Genomic DNA, 16,374 nt, shown 5'->3' with positions numbered 1-16,374 from the left:
CTTATATACTGGGGGGCGTATTCACTAATGATTGGTCTAGGGACCCCCTAGTCACTCCAATCACATTCCTAGCATTCTCCTGCCCCCTCAGTTGGCTTTTACTAATAGTTCTGGTCCAATCACGGGCTTTTAAAGTCCACTTCCTGACCCATTGCATTTTGGTCGGTTCTGGTTGCCGAATTCCGAACTTTTTCAGCAAAAAGTTCTAAATTTGGCCGAACCTCGAACAGCCAATGTTCGGGACGAACCAATGGTCGACCCGAACCGTTTGATCATCCCTAATTATTACCCCCTTGAATTAAAATAAATGTGGTCAGTAAGTTTCATAAATCTTAAAGCCTACCAGGTTCTCATATCCATCTGTGACCACGTTGGGGAATTTTTCCCTCATTTCCTGTGCCTGTGATACTCATAGAAAAGTAAGGGAGCTGTCATCAGATCAGTAAGGCCTGGACCTCATCCTGCTAAAAATCTGTTTTTGTTTTGTTTGTGCCCCCATTGGAGAGATTTCCCATCTTAGAGACACAATCGGCAATAAATCTGATAAAGGTTTTAACTTCCCAACTCTATACAACACAGAATAAAACATTTGGCTGGAGTTGGGCTTTAGTTTACTGAAATCTGATATGATAGTTTTAGGTGATGGTTGGCAAACTCATTCTTAAACCATTGGAAGGGACCGAGGTGGAGTCTTGTTTAGTGGTGTGTATGTTTAAAGTAAATTTAAGGTAAAAAAATAATTCTGGATAGAGTAAGTAGAGTAAGAGTTAAAGCCCCCACCAATTTTTTTTGTACCATCTGTGTCTCAGGGGATTTCCCTTCATTTCCTGTAGACTCAGTAGGAAGTGAGAGGATCTCATTCCAATGTTAAGGAAATCCTTTCTTAGATAGCTGTTGTGGGAGTAAGTGTCACCATTGGAAGATTTCCCCTCTCTTCCTGTTCTGGTAGCAACTCAAAATTTGGGATTTACCCTAACTTACATTCCTGGTGACATAGGTGATCAGGACAATTAACGAGATTGCATCTCCCTAATGAGGAGAGCAATAAAAAAAAACAGTGATTCCAACCCCTCACCACTCTATCTAGATCTAAAAAAAAAAAAAAAAAAAAAAAAAAAAAAAGAAGCTTAGCCTCTGGTTACACTTTCAATAGCTCCATCCATAAAGTGTAAGTATAGCACATATGTTTTAAAGTCTTGGACAGATAGAGAAGGCTAAAAACCCTTGCAAGGGAATTTTTTGCCTATTTTTTGTCCTGCTGGGGAGATTCCACTTCAGTTCCTGTACTGGAGATGCAATAGGAAGTAGGAGAAAATCTCTCTAAAGTGAGATGAGATCCACTCTTAGGGCTTGTTTTTACCCTAAGAGTGGTCTGTTGTGGGTCTATTTTCACAGCAGAGCAGGTGCAGTGGCATACCTCCCAACTTTTTGAAATAGGAGAGAGGGACATCTATTAGCAAAAGTATGTAGGCATAGGACACACCCCCTACCACGCCCCTTAAAGGAGAATTATACAAAAAATGATTGGTTAAGCCCACAAGTTCTTTTTTACCGTTACTATTCCTTTATATTGGCTTTTAAAATTTACAAATGCAGACATTTAGAAATTGGATGAAAGATTTAGCACTGGGAAACACTTTTTGAAAAATAAAAAGTGCATTTTATATACAACTATATAGATCAGACCAAAATGAGGGACAAATAAAGAGGAAAGAGGGACTTTGTTCTGAATCAGAGACAGTCCCTCGAAATCAGGGACAGTTGGGAGCTATGTATTTAAATAATGTAACCTCCTGAATGCCGTTTTTTTTTTTTTTTACCTGACAGCTGAATGGCTAGCTTTTGGCTTGTGTTTGCAGTACGGTCCCATTCACATAAATATGTCAATTTTTGGCAGCAGTAATGCCGAACCATGAACGGACCTTTGTTCGGGACCCCTTTTCCTGTTGTGGGATTCCCGGGGAAAACCCCAACCATGACTAGGTCCTGGGAGTTCTTGACTGTAATTATACGGTGACATATTGCGATCATCATAATCTCCCTCCATATATGGATAAGGATCCCCCTCTATGGGATTGTTGTCTTAGGGGAGAAAATCTGTTATGGGTGTTGACCCCATCATTTCTGGAATTGTATGGTTGTGGAGTGTGAGCATCATGATTGGGTTGAGGCCTATAGGGGGGTGGAGACGATGCCCTTCTGAAATTATCTTTAGAATGCCAATTGCCCCTGGGTGGATTGGCATATTAAAGAACTGGATCGCCTCCTCTGTGGGCCATTCCAGTTGGAAGATTGATTGTGATGGTTAGGGGCAAATTCATTGGGGCGTCCTCCTTTTTTTTTTGAGGATTACCTTTTAAAGTTAAACCCCCCGGGTTTGTTGTTTGATTGATTCATAGGGGTTTGGGATGACCTGTCCTCTCCTATTATATCCCCTGCTGTTACCTCAGTATTGACCTCACCTTCTGGTCTGTTAACTAAGATATTTTTTTCCCACTGAAAAACTTCTCTGTTTTTATAATCTATGACATCTCTAGAATACTTTTTTTGTTTTTTTAAATTTTCTAAAGTCACCAATTTATTCTTTTTGATATCCAATAAATGTTTTAGAAGTTTGAGACCGGAGTCATTAAAATATGAAAACCAAGCGTCTAATGCTAAATCCCCACTTTGTGGGGAAACTTCCCATCTTAAACTTCTAGGGACCATGGATTCTGAAACATATTGCTCCAAGAATGCTATGTCCCATTCTGAGTGTAGTTCTGCTACTATAAGGTTCTTGGTAGGTAAGGTACTCTATTCCAAATTATTGATCATTTTGTTGCTCCATGGAGTGGGGGATCTACTAAGCACTGAGTTTCGCGCTTAGAGACTTATTGGATCTACACCCTACAGTCATACAAGCCAAATGGACTTAACATTGAGTGGGACATTAATGCGTTCATTAATGCTTCCTAGACCTATTTACGATTCATGATATTGATAACAACAGCTTATACAATTTAAAAAAAAAGTTTTTTATTAAAAAAAAAGAATTAAATTGATTTTTTTCTATGACCACCGATTTCTTTTATATATTTATATTTCTTTCTTATGTTTACTCTGCTCTAGCACTCTATTATATGAGAATGTTGTTTTATTTTTATCAATATTTAATTGCTCATTCTCTTCTCTATGTATCATGCAATTGACTTTTTGATTTTATTAGATTAATCACTATTTAGGTATGTTAATACATTGTTACAATGTTTTGGGATGGTTCAGATCACCCAAATATCCGTTAGCATGATGACGGCTGCAAAAAAAATGTTTTCAACTATAATGGAAGTAAAGCTGGTTTTGTCCAGAGCAAGGCTCAGTTTACATGTCCTCATAATGACTGACTTCCTGGTTTGTTCCCGGTAATAATGGCAATACTGAGGCTTGTTTTGTTTCACAACGAGGCCTGAGCCGCATGCCGCACATTCCCGGAAGTTATGTCCATATCTAGGCTCGCTTCACTCCAAAACGAGGCTTGGACTGCATGCCGATGCCATTTTGGATGACCACGGCGAGGCACAGTAATGAAAGTGCTCCTACACAGGTGAGATCACCAATACCGGAATCTAGACATTATAAATACCATGGTACTGGCAATAACCTTTGAGGAGGTCATATATGACGAAACGCATCAGAACCACGTTATCTGTCACCCGTCATCATTCCTATGTTTACATACTGTACATACATGGGTGTTTGCAGGTTTTTTGATCCCCTTTTTTTAACAAATTTTATTGTAAGCTGCATTACATTATGTTGTGTTGTTTGGCTTACTTCCACATAACTATACCATACTGGGAGTCATAGCCATCCCTTTTCAAGAGGTTACCGCCATCCTTTGTAAACATCCATGGGAACAGCCACTCCTTGGGAGATCCTTGGATAATTTCAAGCTTTATTGACCCATTTGCTATATGGTACTTGGGTCCATATCCTCCGGTGAGTGCATTCAATATTCACTTTGAAGGTGTGGAAATTCTCTCCTATTTGATCATGTGTGCAAGTTTTAATGGTTCCACATTCTTGCTTCAATTTTCAACACTTGGGACTCACCATTATTCATTTACTTTTTTCACTTTTTCAATATTTTTAATACACTATCATTGCATCAATCAGTCCTTATAGCGCTGCACTTTTTTTTTTTGTATAAACGTTTGGACAACTTTATCTCAGTCGATGTGCTGGCAGCTTTTTGTTACATGTCAGTTAGCGCAGTATGATTTATTATATACAATTAAACCTCACAGTTGTCACAGTAACAAGATCCCCATTGGAAGGTGTCCAATACATACAGGTAGACTTTTAAGTTTACAACCCAACCTATTCTATATTTGCTACGAAATAAATCATCTGATTTAAAGAGGTGGAGCATGTGATGTTACCATTCATGAGCACCTAGAGAAGGGTGATGTCTAAACACAATCCTAGTTATGGTCACAGAGGAGAGCTGGGACAAGGATCTCAAAGCAAAGGGGGTTTCCAAAGCTGGTGGATGATAGACTATGCTGGTGCCTTGACTTGAAACTTTATTTTACAGTAATCCCGTGCGTCTCTTACCTGGGTGACATTTTGTACTTTTGAGAGAGACCGGCATCCAAAAACAGAGGTGGAAATGGTGACGCAGAAGAGCAGCAAATTTATCACAAGCAGGAAAGAAAGAACAGCATAACCACCATTCTGTAGAAAAAACAAACAAAAAACTGTTAGTAAATCAGTGGTTTATTCTTATATATATATATATATATATATATATTTTAGTTTGTAGTTTATAATGTATATTGTGCAGGATGATGGGGATGTGTCCTGGATGGCAGGTATCTTTCTCCATTATTCAGGTTATGGTCCCTTCAACCCTTTCACTGCCAGAGCTGTTTTTGCGTTGTTGTTTTTAGTTTACATGCCCAAAATAAAATCATTTTAGGCCTGAAGATTTTGTTGTACATAAAAACCCCAAAACATTATAGTTTCTAAAATCAGACACCCTAGGGCAGTGATGGCGAACCTTGGCACCCCAGATGTTTTTGAACTACATTTCCCATGATGCTCATGCACACTGCAGTGTAGTTGAGCATCATGGGAAATGTAGTTCCAAAACATCTGGGGTGCCAAGGTTCGCCATCACTGCCCTAGGGAGACAAATAGTGGTAATTCCAATTTTTTGTCACACGATATTAGTGCACCTGTTTATGAGAGTTAAGTTTAGGGTACAAAAACACAATAAATGACTAAAGTTTTGTTAAAATATAAAATATGAGGTTGGGTCAAGTAAATAGATACCCAATAAACTGCATGCACCCGTGAAATAACAACAAATTTCATAACTAGGGATTAAAGATGATTTGTCTCCATTCTGCTCTGACCATCACTCTCCTCCTCCATTATAAATAACCACGTGAACACAGGTTGGAGTTAAATGGCCATAGCAGCCTTTTATTAACAAACTGTATACATAACAGGTAAATAACATGTTAAACCCAGTTTTTTACTGGAGCCTCAAAGGTCCCGGTAGCCATAAAAGAAGGAGGTACCTGCGTCCGACTTAATTAGGCCTCCAGCCACCAAAGCACCGGCTCGGAGACAACGAGTCGCAGGTACCAATATACCAACTACTGGGAGCCGTACCTCAGACGGGTCCCTACCAAGTAGAAGTTTGCACCATCTGGGAGCCGTACCTCAGACGGGTCCCTACCAAGTAGAAGTTTGCATCATCAGGGAGCCGCACCTCAGACGGGTCCCTACCAAGTAGAAGTTTGCACCATCTGGGAGCCGTACCTCAGACGGGTCCCTACCAAGTATAAGTTTGCACCATCTGGGAGCCGTACCTCAGACGGGTCCCTACCAAGTATAAGTTTGCACCATACTAACCTACCAGGACCTTGTACCCCGCTTGCTGCCATGACAAAGAACCACCCCAAAAGAAGAAAGCCTCTGTTAAAACAAAAACCAAAAACAAGGACGATGGACCGCACAACCAAAAGTCAGAAAAAACAAGAAGTACAAGAAAATGGGAGGGAGGGTGAGAAATATTCTCCAATGCAGCTTTCCTCTGACTGAAGACTTCCTGAGGCCCCTAGCTTGACCTCTCCCTGTAGCTCCACCCCTTCCTGTCCAAAACACCAATTAAAAGTCCCATCACTTATATTTTCCATCGTACTGGGCTGAAAACTCCTACTTGTCCCAAACCCCTTTAACCCCTGTCATGCCGGCCCTCCATCCATGTCTCTTCTTTCCTTTACTCCGGGCCTCTCTGTACCTTATATTTTCCACAAACACAAGCCAAAGGGAGAGTGGGTTGTTCTAAGTCCTCATGTACACTACAGCTGCTAAACGGAAGTTTGGGAGCAATTGGGCATTTTTTTTCAGCAGCCCCTGAACTCTCTGAAGTCTCCTTTAGTCTCCTCTATATTATCTTATGTGTACACTCAGTCATTTATCGTAGTTTAGAGGCCGTTGAGGTTACAGGCATTTTTTGAAAGCAGAAAAATTGCATTCAGGACTGTAGTTTACTGGCATTTCAAACGCCAAATGCTTGCAACCGTGTGTAACCGCGGTAAAATGTGTTTATGAGCGTTTACATTTTCAAGCAAAACATTTCTGCTAAGTTTTGAACATATAAAAATGTTAAAAATACACAAATTTCACCACATGCTGCTGTTTGCATCCATGAATGAGTCCAGGAGCGACAAACTCTGGTTCTCTTATACAATTTTCTTCGTCTTCAGAGCCTCAGCAATAGCATCATCAGCAGCATTTCCTCATACATGCTCATGATTGGACCCATAGTGAAGCACAAAAAATAAGACATCTACAAGCACACTGCTCTCTTCTTTTACAGAAGGGCTGAAATAGTTAATTACTTGTTTTTCGTGCATTATGGGCATTTGGGAGGGACTCCTGATGTTAATTTTAAAAAACATTTCTAACCTCAAATGCTTTTAACTGCTGCTTAACTCACATAAACCTCTGTATGTAAAAGCTGTAAAATGGACGTTTTTCACCATCGGTTATCAGCTGTCAAGTTTCCAGAGTTCGGAAGAGGTTTTCAACTGCCATGTGTACATGAGCCCTAAGTGTAGTATTATTTATTAAATAAAAAGATAAATAGTAAAAATGCACTCATATGTAGTAAAAAAAAGCAACAGGCAATATGCCAAAAACTTTCAGAAGTTGGCATTATATCATGGGTCCCAATGGATAGTCAATTCTGGATGGTCTTGGGTGGATATGTATGCCAAGAAACACTTCTTCCTGGTTTTCATCCTATGAGAGGCTATACTGTAGTGTTTCTTGCAGAGGCGTAACTACAACCTTCAGGGCCCCAATGCAAGAAACCATGAAGGGCCTCCCTGACCCCATTTGGGGCCCTTGCCACTGGTCCTGGGACCCTTCCCATTGATCCATATAGTGCCCACGACATCTCCCTCTTGCCCTTCAGCTAGCAGTTGACTCTGCAGTGGAGGGGGTAGGGGGTATTAGGCAGCTCTGTAGTGCCCGTTGCATCTCCCTCTGGCTAGCAGTTCACTTCACTCTATACAGTGGAGAGGGGAGAAGCCTGTGATCCGGGCAGGCAACAGATTCAGTAGACAAGTGAGTTGATCTGCTTGTGCACTGAAGCCGCTACATCCCCTTTCCACTGTGTAGAGTGAAGGGAACTTCTAGCTGAAGGGAGATGCCATGGACCCCACAGAGATGCCAATCCTCCCCTTCCCCCTATCAACTGCATAGTAAACTGCCAGCCGGAGGTACAGGGGGAGATGCCAGGTATTGGCCCCCCACCCACAGTGGCTGAACGCCAGGCACCGGTCACAAGTGCAATCTTTTCAACTTTGGTAGTTCAGCAACTGGTTTCTTGGCATATCTATACATCTATCCATCCATATCCATTGGAACCCATGATACAATGCCAAGTGATGGAAGTTTTTGGCACATTGCCTATAGCTTTCCTTACCACATGTGAGTGCATTTTATCATTTATCTTGGTATTTAACCACTTGCCGACCAACCGCCATACTTATACTGCGGCAGGTCGGCTCTGTCCCGTGAAATGACGTACCTGTACGTCATTTTGCGGGACCGCTAGCGATGGCACACGCATTCACCAATTGACCGCCAATTGACCGCCTGGCACCCGTGATCGCTCCCCGTGGAGACAAAATGGCGGTCTGTAAACACGACAGACCGCTGTACTGTCGGTAATGAACACAGGGATTCTATGTTCCTCTTATTTAGGAACACGGGTCTCTGTGTACATTCAGCAAGCCCATCCCCCACATTTTTAGAAAGCACCCCCTAGGCACACATTTAACTCTTTGATTCCCCTGGTGTTAACCCCTTTTCTGACAGTGTCACAATAAGCGTATTTTGATTGGTTTGCGCAAACGTTATTGCGTTTACTAACTAAGGGAAAGATTTTTGTCATTTTTGGTGTTTTTTTTTTTAACGAGTAATGGCGGCGATCTGCGATTTTTTTTGCGGGACTGCGACATTGCGGCGGACAGATCGGACCCTTGACTGACATTTTTGACACTTTTGGGGTTACCAGTGACATTACTGCAGTAATCAGTGCTATAAATATGCACTGTTACTGTAAAAATGACACTGGCAGGGAAGGGGTTAACTGTATTGGACAGGGAGGGGTTAAGTGTGTCCTAGGGGCGTGATTCTAACTGTAGTGGGACAGGTCTATTGGTGTAAAAACAAAGATCAACGGTCCTACATAGTAGAACCGTCTGATCTTCATTTTTACACAGGGGAGAATGACCGGCGGCTTGTTTACATAAGCCGCTCTGCCTTTCTCCCGCTGTACCGACGATCGTAGTGTGACCGGCGGACATCGGGTCCGCCGGTCACACGCCCGCACTCCTCCCTGAACGAGCCGAGGCGGGCGCGCGCTCGCCCGCTATTGGCTCCAATACCAGTGACAGGCGAGCGACGTACATCTACGTCACTCTGCCTGGCCGGGGCTGACTGCCGCAGTAAATATATTGTGCGCAGTCGGCAACCGGTTAAGATTTTATATTTGTTGTATTATATTCAACCTTGTCCATTTTAGTATAGTATATAATATTTGGATCAGCATACATATTTTTTGTGATTAATGTATTAAAGAAATAAAACACTGTATATTATATTTATATAATCAACAGAATAGCACTTACAATTTTCTGTTCGCATGGCTGTTGAGGTTCATAGTTCCCAATAGTGTTACAGTTATCGTAACCACTGTAGATCCAGATGCTTGATAAATCAGCAATGTTTAAGATCACAGCTATCATGCTAGAAATGGAGCTAATGATGTTCAGTCCCAGAGATCCATTGATCTGTAAAGAGAAAACAAGAAGAATAAACTAATAATACAACAATACCATAAACAGCCTTATTCATATAGGTTGCAAAGTGTTAAAGCGGTATTAAACTCAAAACCAAAAATGACACATATTGCAGCTTATCAATCATGACTTTAGTAAGTTAATACTTTCTAAGCAGATACAACAAACTATTTTTCCCAGAGGCGTAACTAGAATCTTCAGGGCCCCGGTGCAAAAAACCATGAAGGGCCCCCGGACCCCTGGCCGGGGGCCCTTCCCTTCAAGCCTGGGGCTCGTCCCACTGATCCTGGGGCCCTTTACTCTCGTTGAGGGGCCCTTTTTCACAGTCTGCAGTGGGCCTCCTTCCTGCCATCTTGGGGCCTCCCCACGGTGGTGGAATGCCAGGGCCTGGTTGCAAGTGTGACCTTTGCGATCCTGGAAGTTCACCCACTGGTGTCAGTAGTTTTTATTTTTTGGTATTTTAATTTATTCATTTTATATTATTTTATTTTTTACATTGTCACTGACTATGACACATCCCCTGCAGCAGCCAACAGGAGAGGGGAGGGAGCACAGTGGGGGGAGCACACAGGGGCCCAGAGACAGCTGAATACAAGTGAACTGGATAGGAGGACTGGCGGGGGCAGCATACAGAGGAACCAATCTCTTCCATTTTCCTCCTGCAACTACAGGAGGAAAAAGGAGGACAGTGATTTCTCTACATGCTGCCCCCCCTCCTATCCAGGTGTACAGGGGAGCCACACGGGCCCCCTGGAGCATGGGGCCCGGTTGCAATCGCAACCCCTGCAACCCCTGTAGTTACGCCCCTGATTTTTCCTCCTTGTGTGATAAAGTGATTACAACAATAAATAAAAGCTGATCACAATCTACAGCCCTCCAGCCATTTCAGAACTACAAGTCTCATAATGCCTCTGCCTCTGGGACTCATGCTTGTAACTTTCAGTCTTCCAATGCCTCATTGGACATGTAGTTCCACAACAACTGCAGGGCTGCAGTTTGCACCACCCCTTTACCTGCTACATCTGCAGGACAGCTTGTTCTGTTGAAGAACAACAGACTTACTAGCCAGATCACCAGGGGGAAATGAAAGAAAGCTTAAAAAAGGAAAACAAATGCAGCCATCACATCTAAGAATTGGTAAGCTTCCATATAATAAATGTTTGCTTTTGGGTTTAATACCGCTTTAATTTAGTTACAAAGCTTCATTCCATCCCAAAGAGATATTTTAGTTGTCGGCAGAGCCTGATAGGTTATGCCGACAATATGCCTCCCTATTGGACCAGTGTGAAACATTCTCTAGACAGAATGAGTTGCATCCTGAGCACAATGAGCAGACCTCACTAACAGATCCTGCTCTCTGGTAGTCAGAGAACAATATATTTACCTGCAGCCCCTCTGGTAAGCAAACAGAGCTCAGACTATACTCTCTCACTAGCACCTACCTAGGAGTGTGCTACACTTACTACGAATCAGTCTAGCTCAGCTATATCATAATCATAAAGATTTGGAACGCACAGCATGACGTGTGACGTCAAGTGGAACGCAAGCCGGATATCTCCCGCTCACCACTCTGCAGCTGGCTTGGTACTAGCACACACGATCACAAACGGCCTATAACGGCGCTTACTATATATTTTAATGACCTTTTTTGCCATTTTACTTGTATTTGCAATATTCTTTTACCCATGGAATGGGTATAAAAACCAAGTTTTAAATACTACACTATCCGGAGCACCTTTCTTTCTTCCTATACTGGCCCCATATCCAATGAGGTGAGCAGTGGCGGCTGGTGCTCAAAATGCAAAAAATGTGGCAAAAAATTGCATGACTTTGAGGTCACAAAAGTGTGAAAGGGGCCTTTAGTAATCAAAGTAAAGTGTGCTCCCATCAATGCAGAGTTACTACAGCGTACCCCCTTCAATGCAGAGTTACTACAGCGTGCCTCCATTCAATGCAGAGTTACTACAGCATGCCCCCATTCAATGCAGAGTTAATACAGCATGCCCCCATTCAATGCAGAGTTACTACATCGTGCCCCCATTCAATGCAGAGTTACTACAGTGTGCCCCCATTCAATGCAGAGTTACAACAGTGTGCCCCCATGCAATGCAGAGTTACTACAGTGTGCCCCCATTCAATGCAGAGTTACTACAGCATGCCCCCATTCAATGCAGAGTTACCACAGCATGCCCCCACTCAATGCAGAGTTACCACAGCATGCCCCCATTCCATGCAAAGTTACCATAGCATGCCCCCATTCAATGCAGAGTTACCACAGCATGCCCCCATTCAATGCAGAGTTACTACAGCATGCCCCCATTCAATGCAGAGTTACTACAGCATGCCCCCATTCAATGCAGAGTTACCACAGCATGCCCCCATTCAATGCAGAGTTACCACAACATGCTCCCGTTCAATGCAGAGTTACTACAGCATGCCCCCATTCAATGAAGAGTTACTACAGCATGCCCTCATTCGATGCAGAGTTACTACAGCATGCCCCCATTCAATGCAGAGTTACTACAGCATGCCCCCATTCAATGCAGAGTTACTACAGCATGCCCCCATTCAATGCAGAGACCAGCATGCCCCCATCAATGCAGTGACCAGCGTGCATCAATGCAGTGACCAACGTACCCCCATCAATGCAGTGACCAATGTGCCCCCCCATCAATGCAGTGACCAGCGTGCCCCCCATCAATGCAGTGACCAAGGTGCCCCCCCATCAATGCAGTGACCAGCGTGCCCCCATCAATGCAGTGACCAAGGTGCCCCCCATCAATGCAGTGACCAACGTGCCCCCCATCAATGCAGCTACCAGCGTGCCTCCCATCAATGCAGTGATCAGCGTGCCCCCCTTCAATGCAGTGACCAGCGTGCCGTGCCCCCATCAATGCAGTGACCAGCGTGCTGCGCCCCCATCAATCCAGTGACCAGCGTGCCGTGCCCCCTTCAATGCAGGGACCAGTGTGCCATTCCCCCTTCAATGAAGAGAGACTTACCCGCAGCGGCGGCTTCTCCTCAGTCCCCCGGCATCTCCTCGGCCAATGGCATGCGTTTGCCTTTCGGCCAATCCGAGACCCGCTTCCTGATTGGCCAGCAGGAGGATCCTTGTGACAATAGCGAATTTTCATTCGCTATTGTCACACAATGGGTGGGCTCGGGGCGCACTGCTCTGCACCCCGGGTCCACCCTCTTCTGAAGCCTATTAGAGCCTCTGGCTCTAATCAGGTGATTAAAAAAAAAAAAAAACCCATTGAACTCCATGTGTCCGACGCCCCGCGTGCAGATTAGGGGGCTGGGCGCATGGATAGGGGGGGCGGCGCCCCTGCGCCCCCCAACACACCGGCCGCCACTGGAGGTGAGAGGAGAGGAGGAAACCTACCGTCCCATCCATCCCATGATTGCAGAGCCACGAGGAGATTCCTATTATCCTGGAGGCTATTAAAGCTATACTGGTCTTGATGCTATAAAGCATACAAGACCCACTCTATTTGGTAAGTGACCCACCCTTACCTTACCACGGTGGAAAGGAACCAGAGCTGCACTTTTGTTACAAAGTGGACCGAATTTCACGCTAAACACCTACACTTTTTGAGTTGGATAAGCATTATTTGCACAAGAAATATTCTATTTTGAACTTTGTCACTGTAGTCACTTTTTATGGACTTGATCAAAATAAGCCACCAACACCGTATATCTGACTATTATATATTTATTTAATTATCCACCACTGTATATATATACTGTATATATTTATTGATTTTTTTAATGAATTAGATGTTTTTTATGGTGTGAATCAGTTAATACATAAACACTAGGATTGTATTTCATTTTACCACAGGTACACAAATATTACATTTTTGAAATCTTGTATTAAACATCATCACCTAGGTGTGTATATACTACCAAGCGCTATAGGTAGCCTGATGCTGGTTAACCACTTAAGCCCCGGAAGATTTTACCCCCTTCCTGACCAGGGTTTTTTTTTTGCGATTTTTTACTGCATGACTTTAACGGACAATTGAGCGGTCGTGCGACGCTGTACCTAAACGAATTTCACGTCCTTTTTTTCCCACAAACAGAGCTTTCTTTTGGTGGTATTTGATCACCTGTGCAATTTTTTGATCATGTGCTATAAACAAAAAAAAGAGCGTAATTTTTGCAAAAATAACAATATAAAATCAAAATTTTTTAACATTGTTTTACACTACATATGTTTGGTAAAAAAAATCGCAAAAAGCGTATTTTGATTGGTTTGCGCAAAAGTTATCGCGTTTACTAACAAAGGGAAAGATTTTTGTCATTTTTGGTGTTTTTTTTTTTTTAACGAGTAATGGCGGCGATCTGCGATTTTTTTTGCGGTACTGCGACATTTCGGCAGACAGATCGGACCCTTGACTGACATTTTTGACACTTTTGGGGGTACCAGTGACATCACTGCAGTAATCAGTGCTATATATATGCACTGTTACTGCAAAAATGACACTGGCAGGGAAGGGGTTAACTGTATTGGACAGAGAGGGGTTAAGTGTGTCCTAGGGGCGTGATTCTTACTGTAGTGGGACATGTCCCCTAGTGTAAAAACAAAGATCAACGGTTCTACATAGTAAAACCGTCTGATCTTCATTTTTACACAGGGGAGAATGACATGTTTACATAAGCCGCTCTGTCTTTCTCCAGCTGTACCGGCGATCGTAGTGTGACCGGCGGACATCAGGTCCGCCGGTCACACGCCCGCACTCCTCTGTGAACGAGCCGAGGCGGGTGCGCGCTCGCCCGCTATTGGCTCTAAAAGGAGTGACAGGCGAGCGACGTAGACCTACATCACTCTGCCTGGCCGGGGCTGACTGCCGCAGTAAATATACTGTGAGCAGTCGGCAACCGGTTAACACTGACTGATGCTGGTTAACGCTGATTGAGCTAGTCACGGCTAGGCCGCTTACTTTACTTTTGCCTTTGACTGTGTAAGAGTCCTGTTAGCTTCCTAAGGTACTCCTTTCCTGAGGTAGCTTTCCTTTATAGAAGACTGCACTGCTGAGCAACTTCAGGGCCCTTCCTGGTGCCCCCTTTTTCCCTATCTTCAGGGTTTAACTACTTGGCACCCCCTTTACTGCAACACTCTGGGTTAGCTGGCTACTTGATCCCCTGACCTTTCTGGAGTGGTCCCCTCTCCTAGGCAGACCCCTGGGCAGATTCTTGAGTACTCACGGTACTGTTTTTCCAGAAGTGTTCTGCCCAACAGCTCCACTTGGTCAGCACACACTGGATCCTCTGCAGCACAGCTCAACCTCTGGTCCCTAGGCCGACTGCATGGACCACCTTCCTCACTTCAGCAGGAGGCTGAGGCAGCCGCCACCCCCTCCTGGGACTTTGCTCCTGCCAAAAGACACCCTGACACATGCTTCCTTAGGATTTATTTCCAATCCCAGGATGCATTGCAGCAATGCCCACCCACTGGGACAGTCATAAACCCTGGTGTGCTATTGGCTAGGTTGACTCCACTGTCCAACAAGATCCCTCATTGGATACAGTGGGGAGGCTCCCCAGACTCAACAGGTCACACCTGGAAGCACGTGACAGGCTAACTAACAGATCAGGCCTTCTTGATAAGCAGAACAGGGTCACACATATGCTTTTGCCTAGCACCTACCTAGGAGGGTGCTACACTTACAACACTGTACAGCACTTGTATATAGACTTGTATTAAGCACCAATAAACATCGCACTGTTTGTCACTATCTCACTGGATTTTGTGCCTGAAAGACTGCTCATCCCAGGGAGCTTTGTACCCGCTACCTGTTCCCCAATACCTTATAGCAATGTTACTTTCCAGCTATGTAAAAAATTTAAAAAATAAAAACTCACCAAGCAGATATTGGGTTTTTTCTGAGCGGCAAGTGTCAGAGATCCGGCAATGATGTACTGCAATAACAGAAAAAAAAAAAGTAAGAACACAACCGCATATTATTCTAAAATATTAGTTGCACAAATGTCAGAAGCATCTAAGCAAACTGAATAAAATGTCACTCTATTTTTTTTAGAGAAATTTTTATACTGTCAGCTCCATCTAGTGACCTAAATGCAGTCTAGTTTTCTGAAATACCTTAAAGTGGATGTTAACCCCATTCATGAAATTTGACCTGGGCACATATATCTGTAGTGTTTACTTATCTCTTGACAATGCCCTAAGTCCCGTGTCTCTCTGCTACTTCGTTCCTCTGTTATTAGCAAGATAACTTCTGACAAGTTCTCTGACACAGGAGATAAAAGCAAATTGAAAAGGATTAAGAGTTTTTTCATATATAGGGATGGAGACCATAGCATGACCTGCTTGTCTCATGTAAAGTCCCAAATATTTTATGAAATTAGGGATGGAGGCATTGAGCTATACAGGCAAATTGCCTCATATAAAGTCCCAATCTGTGTTTTACACTGCATCCGCCAAGGGGTTGGAGGTGTATGCTTCTTAGCTGGTCGTTTTCAGTTTGCACCATCTTAAGAACATTGCTACTAGAGCATTGAGATACCAGACCAGTCATGGATGGGGGTGGGTTGGGGGAAGTTTGGGCTGCTCCCTCCCACCTGCCTCCTATCCACCCATTAGCAGCCATGTGCTCCCAGAGTGGAGACACTCAAATTTAAAAGTGTTAGGGACTGCAGATAAAACAGGGTGCCGTGTCGTGGCTCTGCAGCTTACACATGCGTTTCCAAATGCGTGTCAACTAAACCCCTGTTCTTTATTTATATCGAGACAGGTCTACTTGGTTAGTGGCAGACTGGAGGGTGAGTACATCAGACTGGGGGCTGGCTGGCTTCCATGCACCTCTTTTAATCCTTTTCAATTTGTTTTTTTCCGATACAGGAATGGAGACGCTGGGCATACCTGCCGGTGTCTCACTTAAAGTCCCACATAGCCCACATTGTCCACAGGAGATAAAAGCAGCTGAAAGTTTGTGTTGGGAGATAACTTAGAGGTAGATTAGCAGGGAGCTTGTCTCTTCAC

The 16,374-nt window shown here is 43.7% G+C and overlaps 1 protein-coding gene across 1 annotated transcript in view; it reads right to left on the bottom strand.

Moving 5' to 3' along the window:
- Nucleotides 1-16,374, bottom strand: part of LOC309564346 (membrane-spanning 4-domains subfamily A member 8-like) — a gene marked incomplete at its 3' end in the record, with an annotated part of 69,754 nt that overhangs the window by 9,633 nt on the left and 43,747 nt on the right. The window contains exons 4-6 of the mRNA XM_082268972.1: nt 15,237-15,293; nt 9,198-9,359; nt 4,597-4,716 (exon numbers count right to left, since the gene is read on the bottom strand). Coding sequence (XP_082125098.1) covers nt 4,597-4,716; nt 9,198-9,359; nt 15,237-15,293 — 339 coding nt within the window. The remainder of the gene's footprint in view (nt 1-4,596; nt 4,717-9,197; nt 9,360-15,236; nt 15,294-16,374) is intronic.

This window comes from Pelophylax lessonae, assembly GCF_965119305.1.
Source record: "Pelophylax lessonae genome assembly, chromosome: 9".
NCBI lineage: Eukaryota > Metazoa > Chordata > Amphibia > Anura > Ranidae > Pelophylax > Pelophylax lessonae.
The sequence above is the reverse complement of the archived record's forward strand: the minus strand, read 5'-3'. Positions and strand labels throughout refer to the sequence as shown.